The sequence below is a fragment of the Cynocephalus volans genome, chromosome X (assembly GCF_027409185.1).
Source record: "Cynocephalus volans isolate mCynVol1 chromosome X, mCynVol1.pri, whole genome shotgun sequence".
Taxonomy (NCBI): domain Eukaryota; kingdom Metazoa; phylum Chordata; class Mammalia; order Dermoptera; family Cynocephalidae; genus Cynocephalus; species Cynocephalus volans.
Window position 1 is genome coordinate 7,626,643 of NC_084478.1, and position 16,388 is coordinate 7,643,030.

The 16,388-nt window shown below is 37.9% G+C and overlaps 1 protein-coding gene across 1 annotated transcript in view; it reads right to left on the bottom strand.

Moving 5' to 3' along the window:
- ANOS1 (anosmin 1) overlaps positions 1–16,388 on the bottom strand; it is a 187,242-nt gene that overhangs the window by 75,668 nt on the left and 95,186 nt on the right. Inside the window, exon 3 of the mRNA XM_063083774.1 lies at positions 5,776–5,838. Coding sequence (XP_062939844.1) covers positions 5,776–5,838 — 63 coding nt within the window. The remainder of the gene's footprint in view (positions 1–5,775; positions 5,839–16,388) is intronic.

Genomic DNA, 16,388 nt, shown 5'->3' on the forward strand with positions numbered 1-16,388 from the left:
CTCAGATTGCACAGGTAGATGAAAGAGCCTGTGCTTCTTACCCACTGGGCATACTATCCCAAATGCCAGCCTAGTGTCCCCAAAGTATTAGCAACATCCCTAACGGGAGTACCCCAAAACCATACTAGGATGTTCTTAGGGAAATTTTCCCAAATAGGACATCTTTTTAGTAAAAATTGAATCCATCTTTTATATTGAACCTGAATTTAATGAACCCAGGGTAGTTCACTAATTGGCTTTTCAAAAGAACAAGGTGCTTATTTCTGTGACTCTGATGGTGTCCCAGGTGTCCTATGGCACCCCAAACCAGCTTTATCATATTAAGGTTCTGGGATATCCCGATCTCTCAAGAAAGAATATATATGTATATGTTCAAAAAGAGTAGCCCCCAGTCCATCTCCATCTGTCTCTTCACAAGGAGCTCCTAATTGGGTAAACTATTATTCTGATACACTAAAGCAAAATATTACTAAATTGTACTAAATTCTATGTGCTGATTCTCTCCTTTCATCTCCTACACACACATATCTGGGGTGTATTATATCATTTACATGTTTAGCACTCAGCAACTTTTCAGTAACTTTTACAGATATTTCCAAACAGCTGGAGGTTCTGTTTCAATTCCCAAAGGGATGCATTTTATTACCACTCTAGATTTAAAGACATAAAACCAGATTGTGGAGCAGAGAAGGCAGAGAAAATTCTGAGTGCAAGAAATTCCTTCACAGGAAAGTGATGCATCTGAGCTCTTTTAGTTTCTGAGATCTCTTTTCAGTAGTTTTGGAATATTCCCTGGTTCCCTGAAGAAGGAAGGAGCCTTGTCTACCTTCTCTTCCTTAAAGCACCACTAATTAACGATGACTTTGAATAACTATAATTCCCTTCTCACTTAAGAGTAAGCCTGTTGAAGCACACATGGTTGGGGCAACAACTTTACATGAGACACAGATTCATTTTTTAGTTCCTAATGAGGGAAGTAAAATATCCTCTATTCTGTATGTTGTGACATAAAATAGATTTAGGAGGAAAATCTAGAATAGAATACAGTAGAAAAGAAATGTAACTAGAAGTCACACCACCTGGATCCTAGGTCTTATACCTCCACTAATCAACTATGTGATCTTGGGCAAATAAATCCCTTTTCTCCTTGTGAGTTAGTTTCCTTGTTCAGAAAGCTTACCTAACGAAATTCAGATGTAACTTCTTATGGAAACAAAATCTAATAAGCTTGAAAAAGTTTTGAGAAGGAAAAATTACAAAGAAAGGAATCGATAATTATACACAGAATAGAGTGAAATCCACCTTTTCCTTCCCATTTCCAAGCTGATAAAGACTGCATATCTCAGAATGCATGCTGATCCAAAATAATATATTCTTGTCCTGAACTGATCCCTGAAGCAGATGAGGTCTCAGCTTTCCACGACTCCAATGCATATTTCAGACTCCCTACCATAACATTCCAGTGAGTTCCTACTTAGGATTGAGATGTCATAAATCAAAAAACATGAGAATCAAAGATGGGAGGTGTTTTATCCAGCAAGGAGGTAACTCAAAAACTATGATATATCACATTTAATCAAAACTAAGACACCATCACTTGCAATACACATGACTATTTTATGTACCATAATATTTTCAGCTTTAAGGGCCAAAGGATCTGTTACAACTACTCAACTTTGCTGTGATAGCACAAAAGCAGCCATAAATGATGTGTAAACAAACCAGTGTGGCTTTGTTCCAATAAAACTTTATTTAAAAAACTAGAGGCAGGCCAGTTTTGCCCCATGGGTCATGGTCTGCAAACCTTAGAAGACAAATAAAGCTCAGAATACCTTGCAAATAAATACATTGGACCAAACATATCTAACAGTCTCATTTTAGTTGATGAAAAATAAAATGTAGAGTCCCTTCTGAGTCAGAACTTTTACAGAGTGACAGCTTAGATTCAGTATGGACTTTGTGTGCATTCTTAAATCACGTAGGGGTAGAGAGGATGGGCCGGATCACTTTAGGGCTGTCTCAGTAAATGACTAGCCTCAACAATGCTGAAACAGCTATCCATGTTTTCAAGGGTCAGCCTATTTCAACAAAATAGTCAGATGCTTACTGCAAAATACAACAAAAGCAAGAAACCACAACGATGTAAAAACAATCAAAGCAAGTGGAATGGTCCATCAAGCCTTGATTATTTGACTGCTGTGCTGAGATGCCTCAAGAAAGTGTCTCACATTAACCAGCATCTGTTTTGCTCACCTTCCAAGTTTCAATTAGCCTTTTTTGCCAGAGTGGATCACAATTTGAACACCAGAGTCCCATTTTAATAAACTGGACTTGGTCCAGAAGACTTCACAGTTATCTCAGAGATGGCAATTACAGAAACCTGCTTGCACATTTGAAATTTTCAGGGAGAATTGTTTCAAATGACCTTCGATTGTATCTTCCTTTTCAGGGATCAAATGTAAAAATATCAACCCAGAGTCACTGATATTTAGGGATAATAAAACAAAAATCACAGTATACCTTGTTCTTCAAGATTCTATGAAAACATATTTTAGTTCATGCAGATGTATGGTTTGTGTTTGGAATAAAATACTAAATAAAAGTAGGTGAGCAATGGTCACTCAACTGCACATTTTTTTCCTAACTGTATTAACACACATTACTAATGTGGGATGAATGCAGAATCAACAATTGATTCAGATATCACACAGAGCTATTACCTACAAGCCTATAACACATAATAACAAAAATGTCATTCCCTTACTTTGGAACAGCTTGAAAAGCTTTGTATAGAGCATTTATGTTCATTATTTTTATAACAACACTGAGTAAGATAAATAGAATATGTTCTAGGTTAGAAACTGAGGTTAAAGACATAGGGTAAGTGATTTTAAATGATTTGCATAAATGCTTACAGGAAGTCAGTTTTGAAGTTAGTATTAGAATCAAGTTCACCTAATTCCTAGCTTATATCTTCCTCCATCGAGGAGAATAAAGCCCAAGAAGACAGAAATACTTGATTTATTTACTGCTCTACACCACCAAACTGCTCAGCAAGTTGTAGGTATTTAGAAAGTTCATGTTGAGTAAATGAGCAAGTAAATCTTAACAAGAAAAGTAAAAGGAGGAACACACTTCACAGAACTTGGAGAAAGACACAGAATGTCCTCACTTCCCTCGTCTTTGCAGCAATTCATCAGGTTTGTTTTATTTCTGGTGCCTCTTTGTGCTATGTCGCATTTGCTTTCTGCAGTAGACACACCCTAGGAAGACCCTCACTGGCTATCCCCAGGTGCAATCACCTCCCTTTATGTGTGTGTCATGTTGGTGGGGGGAACCTATGACCTGCTTCTAGCCAATGCAATCTAGCAAAGGTGAACGGACATCCCTCCTGTGCTTATGTAGTGCTATACAGACTGTCTTAGCAGACTGAAAAATGAGATTCTCCTCCTGTCCTTGCAGAAGCAAATAGCCATGGTGTGAACTGCCCACGAAGGGGCCACATGGCCAGGAGCCGCAGGCAGCCTCTAGGAGCTTAGAATGGACTGTAGCCACAGCCAGCAAAAAAATGGGACCTCTGTCCTACAACTAGAAGGAAATGAATTCTACCAACAGTGAGAGTGAGTTTGGCAGCTGATTGGCCTCTGCTTGAGCCCCCAGACCAGAATGACACCCAGTTGACACCTCGATTACAGCCTGTGAAACCCTGAAGTAGAGGATGCCACTAAGCCATGTCCGAACTCCTGCCCCACAGAAACCATGAGGTAGTAAATGTATGGTGATTTAAGCTCCTACATTTTCTGGTAATTCGTTATGCAGCAGTAGATAACTAATATACTGATATATTAAATTTAATGCATACAGCTTCTGGAAAAGTTTGCATTTTGATTAGGCAGATGGACAATATGTGAACTCCCATGAGGGAGGGGAGAAACCATGATTTATGCTATTCAGTATCATTTCCAGCATTCAGAAAAGGGCCAGATACAAATAGACACTTGAGAGTTATTCTTCTATTTGATTTAACACAAAAATGATCAACTTAGCCATAGTGCAGGTAGCAGAGCAATTGGCTAAATAATCTTGAATATCTGCCAGGAGTCCTATGTATTATTCGAGGCATTTTACTGTTCACAATTACAAGATGTTTCCAAAGACTTCACTGACAGGAATACTCAGACCTGCAGTGCTTCTAGCAACAGACATCAGTGTGTAAACATTTGCAAACCATCAACATTCCAGCCAATCACAACATGCTGGGTAAGAACTATCAGAGCAAAATAAAACCGAGTTACGGAAGAGTATGTGTTGATCACATTAGCAATTGAGAAGCACTTTCATTCTGCTTTTTCAAAATAATGCTATAACTGTAACGCCTGGTGATTGACAAAGTGTAGTCCACCAGCGACAACACTCAGATAGTTGGGAGAGATTTCAGCAAAAGACAGGGGTTCCTACCCAGCCTTTCCACCATGAATGTTGGTACTTGAGTAAAATGTTGACTTCATGAGCTTCAACTTCCAGTCTTCACAGCTTCCACACACAACTCCTGGGGACTTACTATAGGCCTTGCTTAACTCCAGGGTTATCAGAAAGGTCAAACGAGATAATAAAGATATTTTATGCACAGTACATACTAATGAAGTAATTATCATACCAATACTGCAGTCATCTTCTCAGAACAGAGTCTGCCTACTACCCAAGGTGAAAGCCAGATTATACAGTCACACAGCACATGCACCATGGAGAAAGACCGAACCTCTATGTTTGTCTGGATCCCTGGAAGAGTTCCCTTTCAGCCCCCAGTTCTGTTCAAAGATGCCCCATCATGTCATTTTATACTGATGTCATGGGGCACCTCTTCTGGCTACTCCCCAAGACCCTCAGCTGAGCTTCCTTGACTGTCAGAGTGGATTCTTTTAGCTGTGATCTGTACTGGCCCTAGAGGACTTTCAGATTCTCCTCACCTCTGCAGGCTGCTGTCCTGGGAATCAGCCGGTATGTCTGGCTCCATGTCTTCCTGGGTGAATCTTAGCAGAACGCAGGCTGATATACAACCTGTGCCCCCAATTTGTCCTGCAGGAGACAGTCCAGAAAAGCAGCTCTTGCCCTCTTCAGCACTGCTGATGATTTTAGACAGTGTTCCTCCAGGACAATACAACGTTTTATTATCTAATTGACAGCACAGATGAAGCAAGATGCTTCCCATACAGTTAAAAGTGGTCAGTGATACTGCCCAGGACTGGGGGAACCCAAAGGAAGAAAAATGAGATGAAAATATTTGAGAAACCCTGCTACCAATAATATGGGTCACTATGGGTCTCCCAAACGACATGAACATTTCAATAACGCTCAGAGAGCTCCCTGTAGGATAGTCATGATGTAAGAAGGATGACACCAGTTTGTACCTTTAAAGAGCTGCTAGTCTGACATGCATAGGTAATAAAATGTATTTATTTTTTCTGTCTGGTTAACCAATAACAGAAGCATTGGTAGCAGCTAGTTTTTTAAAAGGTTCAAGTCTTTCTTTTTTTCTTTTTTACATTAATTTACACACACACACACACACACACACACACACACACACACACACACACACACACACACACACACACACACACACACACACACACACACACACACACACCCCTGCAGTAAAACTGAACTTCCCAATTTGCAGCATAACAAGGGAGCCCACTCATACAAGTGAACCCACGTTGGCATAGTCAAATTTAGGTCAAGTGTCCCACTGGACACACACTGACATCCACCTACCTCACAGAAGCTTTGGCACTGGTGCTTTCTCAGGTCCCCCGATTCCTTGCAGGGCTCCAGGCACTGGAAGAGAGGAACAATAAAAATAAATAACACCTGGATAAGAAACAAAACCAAGAGGAAAAAAGGATTCACCTGTGGCTGCCACTTTTCAATACCCGTTTTTCCTAGTTAGTTTAGAAAAGCCAACAAATCAATCATTTTAACTATGCTTAGCATAAATCCAAGCAAGAACATTGTTACACAACAGGAACCAAAAATATATATGTCAACACAGTTGGAAAAGAAAAGTTACACAGTCTGGGGGTTACTTATGGCAAAAGTAATGATATTCACTATCAGGCAGAATAATTTGGATAAGAAATATTTTTTATTTTTTATTTTTTTCTCAACTTTTTATTTTAAAAAGTATTAAATACAGTATTAAATCTTGTAAGTCTATCTTTGCTTTCAATATTTCTACCCAAATGAATCATTATTCAGGAATTAACAAAAAACAGCAGCATTATCATAAATTGAAACACTAGTATAATGCACGGGCCACAATAAGAAATATTTTTAAAGGTTATTCTTCCAAATGAAGTTTTTTTCTCACAGAATTTAATATTAAATCACTTTTAAATTGGCAACATAGAGTTATTTTTTGTATCCTCTTCTACAAGTAACTAAGAGAAAATGTATCAAATATATATGTATTAAATGTATGTTGTATGTGCTCATGTATATTGTTGTTAGGTTTTTAGTTCAGTTAGTCCAGCAGTATTGACATTCATCTGGTTTAGTTAAATCCGTTCAAATACACTGAATAAACCTGAATGTTAAATTCTGACATGAGTTTCATAACAGAGAATAAAGTTTAAACACAGGCACAAACATGCACACACACCCATATCTTATTACTATATATTTTTTAATAAATAAGAGATACTAGTTAGGCTCCATCATTCAATAATAATTATAATAATGAATAATGACATTGTTGAATATATAAATTATATACATATGATATACAGTTTATTACTATACTAAGGTTCTTCAAAAAGTTTATGGTACGATTATCTTTTAAATCCATTTGTCCATAGTATACTATATATAGATAATATATATGTATATAGTAACTATATATAAATGTGTGCACGTGATCGGTGCCACCCCTCATAATTGCAATTAAAATATTATGTTTATATTCACTGAGATTTCAGTGATCATCAAAATTATACTTTAATACAAGTTTTAATGAGTAAAACTTAATAGTCATGTACAGTCAAATGTCAGTCATCTAAATATTGGCCTACCCATGGCTCTCATAAGCATATGATTATTTTATGTCTATCATTTTTATTTCATTGTTGATAAATTTGCCAAGTAGAATAGAAATTTACAGTCCAACTTCAGACATGTATAGTGTAGAATTCAGGATATATGGTACACCAAGATATACTCTTTTTTCAATCTATTTTCTTGTAACCTCCTGCCCTGTTTTAAAATACAGATGTGATTGAAAAATTCCCTGGAAGATTCTTTAATGACACTTAATTTTCAAATACCCAGTGCCACCTTTCAATCAAAAATATATATGGAAATACTGCTCCTATATCAACTGTCAATTCTTTACAGCAATGCTGCTCAGAGTGTGATCAATGGCCAATAATATGAGCAACACCTGGGAGTTTGTTAGAAATGCAAACTCATGGGTCTCCCTCTAGACCTACCGAGTGAGAATCTCTGGGAGCAGAACCTAGGAATCTCTTTTGACACATTCTACTGGAAATTCTGATACTTGCTAAGCTTTAGAAAGAACTGCTATCAAATTCGGTGCAGAGTCTGTAATATTTCCTTCTCGTTTCGTGTAAGTTTCATTAAGAACAAATCTTATAAGACTATTTTAGATTTTATTTTGAGTAATATTGCATGCGAGTGATTCATTTTTAATTATCTTAATTAAGGAAAAAAACTTGAGCTCTTCAATGATACTTTCCCAAGACATATATGAGCTTGTTCCAAGTTTTAGTGTTTATTTCTCCCAAGCATATTCAAAAACAATTTCTCACCAATATAACAATTTTAATGCCATTTTTCTAATAGCAGTGAAACATTCGTTAAAAACTTGTCTACCTTACAGATTGTATAAGATCCCTAAAGAGTTAGTTTTGTTTCCTATGGCTATGTCAATACTTTATCCTTAGACCTCTCATTTTTTCTTTTTTTCAGACATTGGCTCATAGCCAAAAATGTTTAGTGGCCATTTGATAAGAATGCTTAGATTTAATTCTCTCTCAGGACCATTTGAAATAAACAAATGGCACTCTTTAAAATACCTTGAGATTTTGTTCAGTCCAAGAAGTGTCCTACGATGCACAGGACCACACCAGGAGATCTGGGGATAGTTCACAGTTCAGCTACTTGCAAAGTAAGTCTTTGTATTTCACTCGAGAAACATCCAACAAGCGTTTATTCCATGTTTAAAAAAAATGATAAATGCTATGTGGCTAACAATGCCTCAAAATAATTATGTAATCCTTGCTTCTGTCATTAGTAAAAATGTAAGTTATGAAAACATGCTGCTACATGTACCTAGTGGCTTTTTCACAACTACAGACATCAGTGCATAAAAAGCTTGAGTCCTTCAAAAGTTCCACAGTTCCACATTTATTTGTTCTGACAGCTTGCAAAACAAATAAATACCTTAGACGAAACAAATATCATTTACAAAACAGGCATATTTTTGAAACGCTAGAAGAAGCAATACATAACACACTTGTCTTCCTCTTAATCCAGAATCTCTGTCTGCCAAATCTAGCATCAGTATATGCAACTCATTTAAAATTCTGTTTTAATTGCACGCTTGCTTCATTCCAATAACTGGTGATCAACAGCATCTAAAGATACATCTGGAAATGCTATTAATGACAGCCAACATTTTCTTTTAATAATCCTTTATGAAACAGACCTGACAAGAATGGCCTAGATGCAGTCATCTGAGTAAAGCTTTTCAGAATAAATCTGCCAAAGCTCTATTTCTTTACAGTACTCCAGCCAGGAAAGAGTAATTTCAACAAAAGGTAAAGTGAAAGAAAAAAAAAATAAAAGCATGACGGCAAATTCTCTCACACTTCATACAGAAGAAAGCACTTCCTGTTTCTCCAAGCAATAATAAAAAAAAAAAAGATGTATTGAAAGACCTCAGCCCGCATTCACTCTTCCATGAGAGCCGTGAATATAAGGAAAATAATATCACAAGCAGACGATTGCTCTGGAATCTATTACACATTGAACAGTAAGGGTCATGATTACATGATCCTAAAACTACCCAAAACAGTAAAAGAAATTAATATATTTAGCAAGTGTTTGAGGCTTTGAAGTTTTAGGATGATCAGCTGTTTAAAATTATTTCTTCCTAGGCTATCGCTTTAAGCCCAATGAAGAAAAACTTAAATTTCAGGGGGAAAAAAAAAAAAGGTCGAGAGAGCTAATCACATATGTCATCATTCAGAATGTAGACACCAATTATTTTTTCACTTAACCTAGAAAGATACATTCTCATTATGATTTGCTTAGATGACAATCCTATATTAAATTTATATTTTAAAATATGCAGTAATATAAAATACGTTCATAGAATATTCTACTAGAATGTAAGTTACATGAGCACGAAAACTTTGGGACGTTTACTACAATATACTTAGCATACAGCAGCAATTCCAAAAACACTTGTTGAATAAATCGATAGATGAATTTACATGCTTTTCTAAGCAGCACTGAGAGCTGGCATACTCAAATATTTCCAGGGACCAAGCAAATAATGGGTAAGAGTAAGGGGGTAGATTAAGAACAACGGGGAGTACTGGGGAGAACGGTAAACTGAAGAGCCCGCCCTGTGTCCAGGTGACACTGCTCTTCATGAGTTTCTGGTTCTTGTCCAGGATTGCTCTGAATGTTACAGAGAAACCAGTGATACAGATTCCTTGTAAACCCTTCCAACTTTTCAATGTACTGCCCAACACTGTACAGGTCTTTTTGTCTACTGCAATTTATTTGCAGCATAAGATAGTAGATATATCATTTTAACTGTTTTAAGTAAGTGGTTCTGAAATTAAGGTGACTTTTGGAGTCCCAGGGAACATGTGGCAATGTCTGGAGACAATTGTGTTTGTTGCAACTGGGAGGAGGGGATCCAGTACTGGCTTTTAGTAGGTAGAGGTCGGGGATGCTGCTTAAGCATCCTGCAAAGCACAGGATAGTCCCTCCCTCATGATCCAAAAAAATAAATTATCTGGCCCCAAATGCCAATCAATAGTGCCCAGGCTGGGAATCTCTGAACAAAATGCAACAGAAATGCAGTGAGTTACTTCTAATAATACAGTTGACCCTGAGAAACCTCTTCCCCGGGATAGAGGGTAAAGGCTACTCCGAATAGTGACTTCCCATTTTGTGCCAGTTCTGTACATTTAGGTCACATTCATTGTTCTAAAATATGGTTTTGATAATGCGAGTTCCCTGATAAAAACTAACCAATAATTACAAAATTAAGTACAAAATATATGACTAGACATTCAAAACATCTGGTCAACCAGCAAATCTAGACGAATCAGTTATGAATTGCCTTCAGTGAAGCCAGTCTCTTTTCTGTTCCCCACACACAGATTCCTTCTACCTCCCCTCTGTTACTATATTTCTTTCTTAAGGAGAACCTATTCTGTCCTCCCCTTAAATCAACAGCTGCTTCAAACCATCTATTTTTTCTGTCCACATAGCAAACATTGATTTCCACAACCGTATAGCATTTATAGTTTCCCTCCAAGAATTCCCCTATTTTATTTTGGCTGGTTTGGGAAGGCTATGAGTTGTGTTTGAGGACAGACTTTAAGGAAAATCCATGTGTACCACGGTGGTGCAACCACATGTCTAATCTATAACTGTGAGAAAATCACATAAATTATTTAGCCTCAGTTGGCTAATTCAAATACAGAATATAATCTTCCATATTAACTTGTTAAGATAATACTGAACATGAAGGCGTGCCAGAACCTTTAAAGATTATGGAGCACTTTTAGAACCGTGTGTTCAATAGAGACTCATCACCAAAAAAAAAAAAAAAAAAAAAAACTATAGAAATGTGCAAAATTACATACTGTTATTCTAACATTTTAGAGAGGAAATGCTGAAGTTTAGAGAGGTTGAAGAAACAGAGCTAGTGACTACGGGAGAGATTGGAAGGACTGGAATTTGAACCCATTCTTCAGCACACTCAAAGGAATATTATTTTCATTATAAAACACTGCACTGCATACACCACTTGCTACAGGAGCTTAAGGAGACGGTGCTTGTAAAAGAGGCTTGTAAACTAAAAAGTACTTTACAAATCCATGAGATTACTAAATCACTATGATTCCAGATAGAACTCACTTCCAGAATGTCCGAGGTGCTACCTTCCAAGGTTTTTATATAATCACAAACAATGAGACTGAGCATTTCTTATCACAGAGAAAGACATGCAACTCACATGAGCCAAAGTACAGAAAAAGAAGGAAACTGTTGATACTACTTTGGTGAAGTACCATTTGGCCAGTTTGGCACAAAATTCTATATCTTATATTTAATGATGCATTTTCATAAAAGTACAGCAAAGGACATTTTATTACCAAAACAGCAATCAGAGTAGATTCTGAAGCAAGAAAGTTCACACAAAATTTAACTTTTCACACATGCTCAGTAATCAAGGAACTAGGACCCATAATTACATTATGCAAAATAAATAGAATCCACCTTAAAACAAAGCAACCAGCATCCCATACTTTTCAACCTGTTCAAATTAGCATCTGCTAAGTCAACATACATGGACTAATATTTCCTATATGCAAAGCACAATCTAGTCACCAAGGTAGGCAAAAATGTGGCAAAAATCGTTCTGCCTTAGGTGGTATACAATCTCTTATTGGAGAAAAACATGTAGGTAAGTAAGTCTGCACCAATGAAGCTTTTAAAATAAATGAGGGAAAGCAACGTGGGATAAGAAACTGAAAAAGAGATGTGTATTTCCATATAGGGTGAGTGGAGAGGGCTTCATAGAATTGAGGACCCATGAATCAGCTTAGAAGGAGGAACAGGACTTCAACAATTGTCAGTAGATTTGGGGCCTGGACCATGTTGCATGCATGTGAGGGAGGGGAGAAATGGTGAGTGATTGATAAAAGAAGAGAAGACGTAGTAGGAAACAAGGGTGGTGTATTAGTCCGTTTCTGTCACTTATAACAAAATACCTGTGTATTTTATAAAGAAAATGAAATTTATTGCATACATTTCCAAGTCCAGGGAACACATCTGGTGAGGGTCTTGGTGTTGGTGACAGTGACATAGGGTCTCACATGGCCAAAAATGGTGGAGCAGAGAGACTAACCTCCACATTCACTCTCCTTTTAAAGTCCTCAGCACCCTGACCACTATTTTTAACCCGTTCACTACTGCATGGTCCTACAATCTAATCACCTCTTCGAGGTCCCACCTTTCAATTACCATAATAGGATTTCCCACTCTCAACAGTTACAGTGGCAATTAAGTTTAGGGGACATTCAACCCAAGGCAGCTGGAAAGACAGCCCTTACAATTCAACAGGGAGCCACTGACATCTCAGAACAGAGAGCTGCTTGCTCCCATCTGTGTTTAAGATGACTTAAGTGCTGGAATAGAAGACAAATCAGAAAGCTGAGATGTTGCAGCAAGTGAAATCAAAGCAAAAGTTTTTACAATATCATCCAAATCACCTCTCCACCACTTCTAGGGTCAACATGCCATTAGGTGGCAGAGGACGCTGGCTGAAAGGAAATGGAAATTAGTCTGTGAAAGGCAATTTGGAGATACAAGCTCATGGACAATGTTGCTGGTTTGCTTTGGAAGATGGAAATAAGAGAGAAATGAGAATGGGAAAAGGCACCAGAATGCCTAACCTAGATCTGAAAGGAATTAGTGGTGTCACCAAGATGGAGAATGCAGGAGTAACAAGCACGGGGAGAGATGTGGAACTGACTGCTTACCATGATGCATTTGCAGTGAGCAGGGGATATACGAAGAGGGGTGACCAACGAGCTACTGGAATTGTGCATATGGTGCTTAAGGCAAGGGGTCAAGGTAATGCTGAGAATTTACAAGTTGCTACCGTCTCTCTCTACATCATCAAGTCATTCCTGTCACAACCATGTGCTGAGTTCTAATTTATAACCACAGTGGTGTGCTATGTGATGGGTCCACTAAATCTATGAGCCACACAAGGACCTGCCTTCGAGAACCTTACAGGCTAGAAAGGCAAAAACAGCACATTCGTTTATAAGCTGAAGTCAGGGATGCGTGTCAAAAAAAGAGGAACAAAATAAAATGAGATTAGAGTGTCAAACATTTTGGGAGGTGGGCTATTTGAAAACTACAATGGCAACATTGAGGAGATCGCATAGTTTAGTAAAGGTTTTTTCTTTGATCTGTTTTGTTCTCTTTATGTGTGTGCTTCAAAATGATGTGACTGGAAGGTGTTGGTAGGCAGAAAGAGGATCAGGTGGAGCAGGTGTGGTCGGAGATGTAGGAGAAATAAGAAATGATCAATTGATCAAGGTCCCAGAGGATATTGCAGGGATTTTAGAGAGAAAAGGAATCTTTGATGTCATCTAACCCAACCTTCCTTATTTGGGAACTAAAACATCTTCCTTGAGGCAATGGCCGGGTAGTAGGATTTAGGTCCATGCCCGACCTGTGACTGGACACGGACTAATCGGGTTCACGATTCATCTTAGAGAATGTAAGAGTTTGCATGTACAATTACATGCAGTACTCGTGAGTAGCGCCTGCTGTCCAGTCAGTTTTCCAATTAGGTAGGAAAGTGCTGATAATTAGATGTGTGTGCCCTAATAGGCGCATTTCTGATGTCCAGGCTTGAGTGGTCTTGAACGCACAGATAACTCAGGCCAGTTCCCAGGTAAGGAACATGGAAGCTGACAATTCCAGCTCTGGGTCTTAGGGCAAGAGAAAGACCATGGAGCCTTGGGGTTGGATCAGCCTAGAAGAGAATCCCTCATCTACCATATGCTAAATATTTTTTCTGCATTCAAGTTTTAATTTAACTTCTCTGGACTATAGGTTTCTGCTACATAAAACAGAATAATATTTGACCAAGAGACAAACTTTTAAAGTGCCTACAGAGGGCTGGCTGGTTAGCTTAATTGGTTAGAGTGCAGCCTTATAAAACCAAGGTTAAGGGTTTGGTTCCCATACCGGCCAGTCACTGTAGGTGCTCAGTGAATCTGATTCCCTTTCATTTCTAGAGGACTAATAAGAAAAATTTATCTTAGTTCTTTCTTATTTCCTCAATACCTACCTTTATTTATTTTAATCGGAGAAGAAATCAAAATTTCTTTTCATTGCAGTCTCTCAAGCACGTTCTAATAATTGTTTGTAAAGTGCTAAGTTTCTTGCCAAAAATTCCAGCAGCTATGGGTGGGTGGCATGGTACTACTTTGTGTGTGTGGCCAGGATGCAGAATGAGAGCAGATATTCCAAGACTAGGGCACTGTGCATTTCGTAGGACATATGGTATTCTTTCACCAAAATATTTTCTGTTGAATAATACAAAAATCAAATAATAGTGTATATTTAATTTTCGTTTGGATTATCACCTGGGAGTAAGGAATAAGCCTTGGGTTCTACAAAAAAGTCCAACTTTTCATTTCATACAGGTACGTATTCATAGCATATAATAATGCTATCAACAGAAGATTCCAAAGACCATTTCTGTTTTCTGAATTAATGGCAGCAAGTTTGTCTGGGAAACTGTAGATAAGTTTTTAGATGGAAGTTGTCTTTTTTCCCCAATATAGTTCCTAAAATATGTATACCCTACTGCCTTTAGAAGTATTCATGGACTCCCTCCAGCTCTAAATTGGTATAGAAATTGTTACAATCCGGTGTGTTGAAAAGTGCACTGTGTCTTGCCAAAATAATGAAATCTTTTGGCAGACAGCCCAGAGAGTGCAGGTGAACACTCATCAGAGTCTAAACCACAGAGGATTGGCATGCCACCACAGCACAGCAACGCTATGCCTGAGACACTGCACATCACAAATCAGCTTGCTCTGAAACACTGAAAGGATGATTATTCTCCCACCACGATGCTTATCAGGAAACCTGGGACTCATTTTATTGCAGCTATTTTTCACAATAAAGGGCATTCCGATGTCAAGAACTCTTTTAGTTTGGGTGAAAGTGTTTAAAAACTACATACATACAATATTTGCAAAATATACATCTGACAAAGGACTAATATCCAGAACATACAAGGAACTGAAACAACTTTAAAACAACAAAAACGAGTAACCCAATTAAAAAATGGGCAAAGGAGCTAAATAGGCATTTCTCAAAGGAAGATATACAAATGGTCAACAGATACATGAAAAAATGTTCAACATCACTCAGCATTCGGGAAATGCAAATCAAAACCACATTGAGATACCATCTCACCCCAGTTAGGATGGCTAATATCCAAAAGACTGTGAATGATAAATGCTGGTGAGGTTGTGGAGAAAAAGGAACTCTCATACATTGTTGGTGGGACTGCAAAATGGTGCAGCCTCTATGGAAAATGGTATGGAGGTTCCTCAAACAATTGCAGATAGATCTACCATACAACCCAGCTATCCCACTGCTGGGAATATGCCCAGAGGAATGGAAATCATCAAGTCGAAGGTATACCTGTTCTCCAGTGTTCATTGCAGCACTCTTTACAATAGCTAAAAGTTGGAACCAGCCGAAATGTCCGTCATCAGATGAGTGGATATGGAAAATGTGGTACATCTACACAATGGAATACTACTCAGCTATAAAAACGAATGAAATACTGCCATTTGCAACAACATGGATGGACCTTGAGAGAATTATACTAAGTGAAACAAGTCAGGCAAAGAAAGAGAAATACCACATGTTCTCACTTATTGGTGGGAGCTAAAAATTAATATTTAAATTCACACACACACACACAGAAAAAAAAACCGGGGGGGGGAAGAAGATATAACAACCACAATTACTTGAAGTTGATACGACAAGCAAACAGAAAGGACATTGTTGGGGGGAGAGGGGGAGGAGGGGAGGAACGGAGGTTTTGGTGATGGGGAACAATAATCAGCCACAATGTATATTGACAAAATAAAATTAAAAAAAAAAAAAAGAAGACATTATTGGGACAGTGAAATTTCAATATGAACTGTAGATTAGATAATAGAATTAGGTCAATGTTAAATCTCCTAGATCTGTTAATTCCACAGTGGTTACATAAGAGATGCATGCTGGAGGTGAAGAGTCACGATGCTCAAATATGATCACAAATTCATAACAGAATATTGGACCAGTACTCATTCCTTTCTCCTAGAAGGATGGAAATTTGGTGTTTGATTTTGGAGGTGGTTTAGAAATGCAACCAATCATCAGGAAATGCAAGGTACAGTGGAACTTGTTAAATGACACTACTGGGATAGAGCCACAAATCCAGACCTTGGGAAACTTTATGGGGTAAAGGGGGAAAATATAGATGAAGGGGAAACCTATGGATTAAAACAAACTTAAGAGACAGCTGACACAGC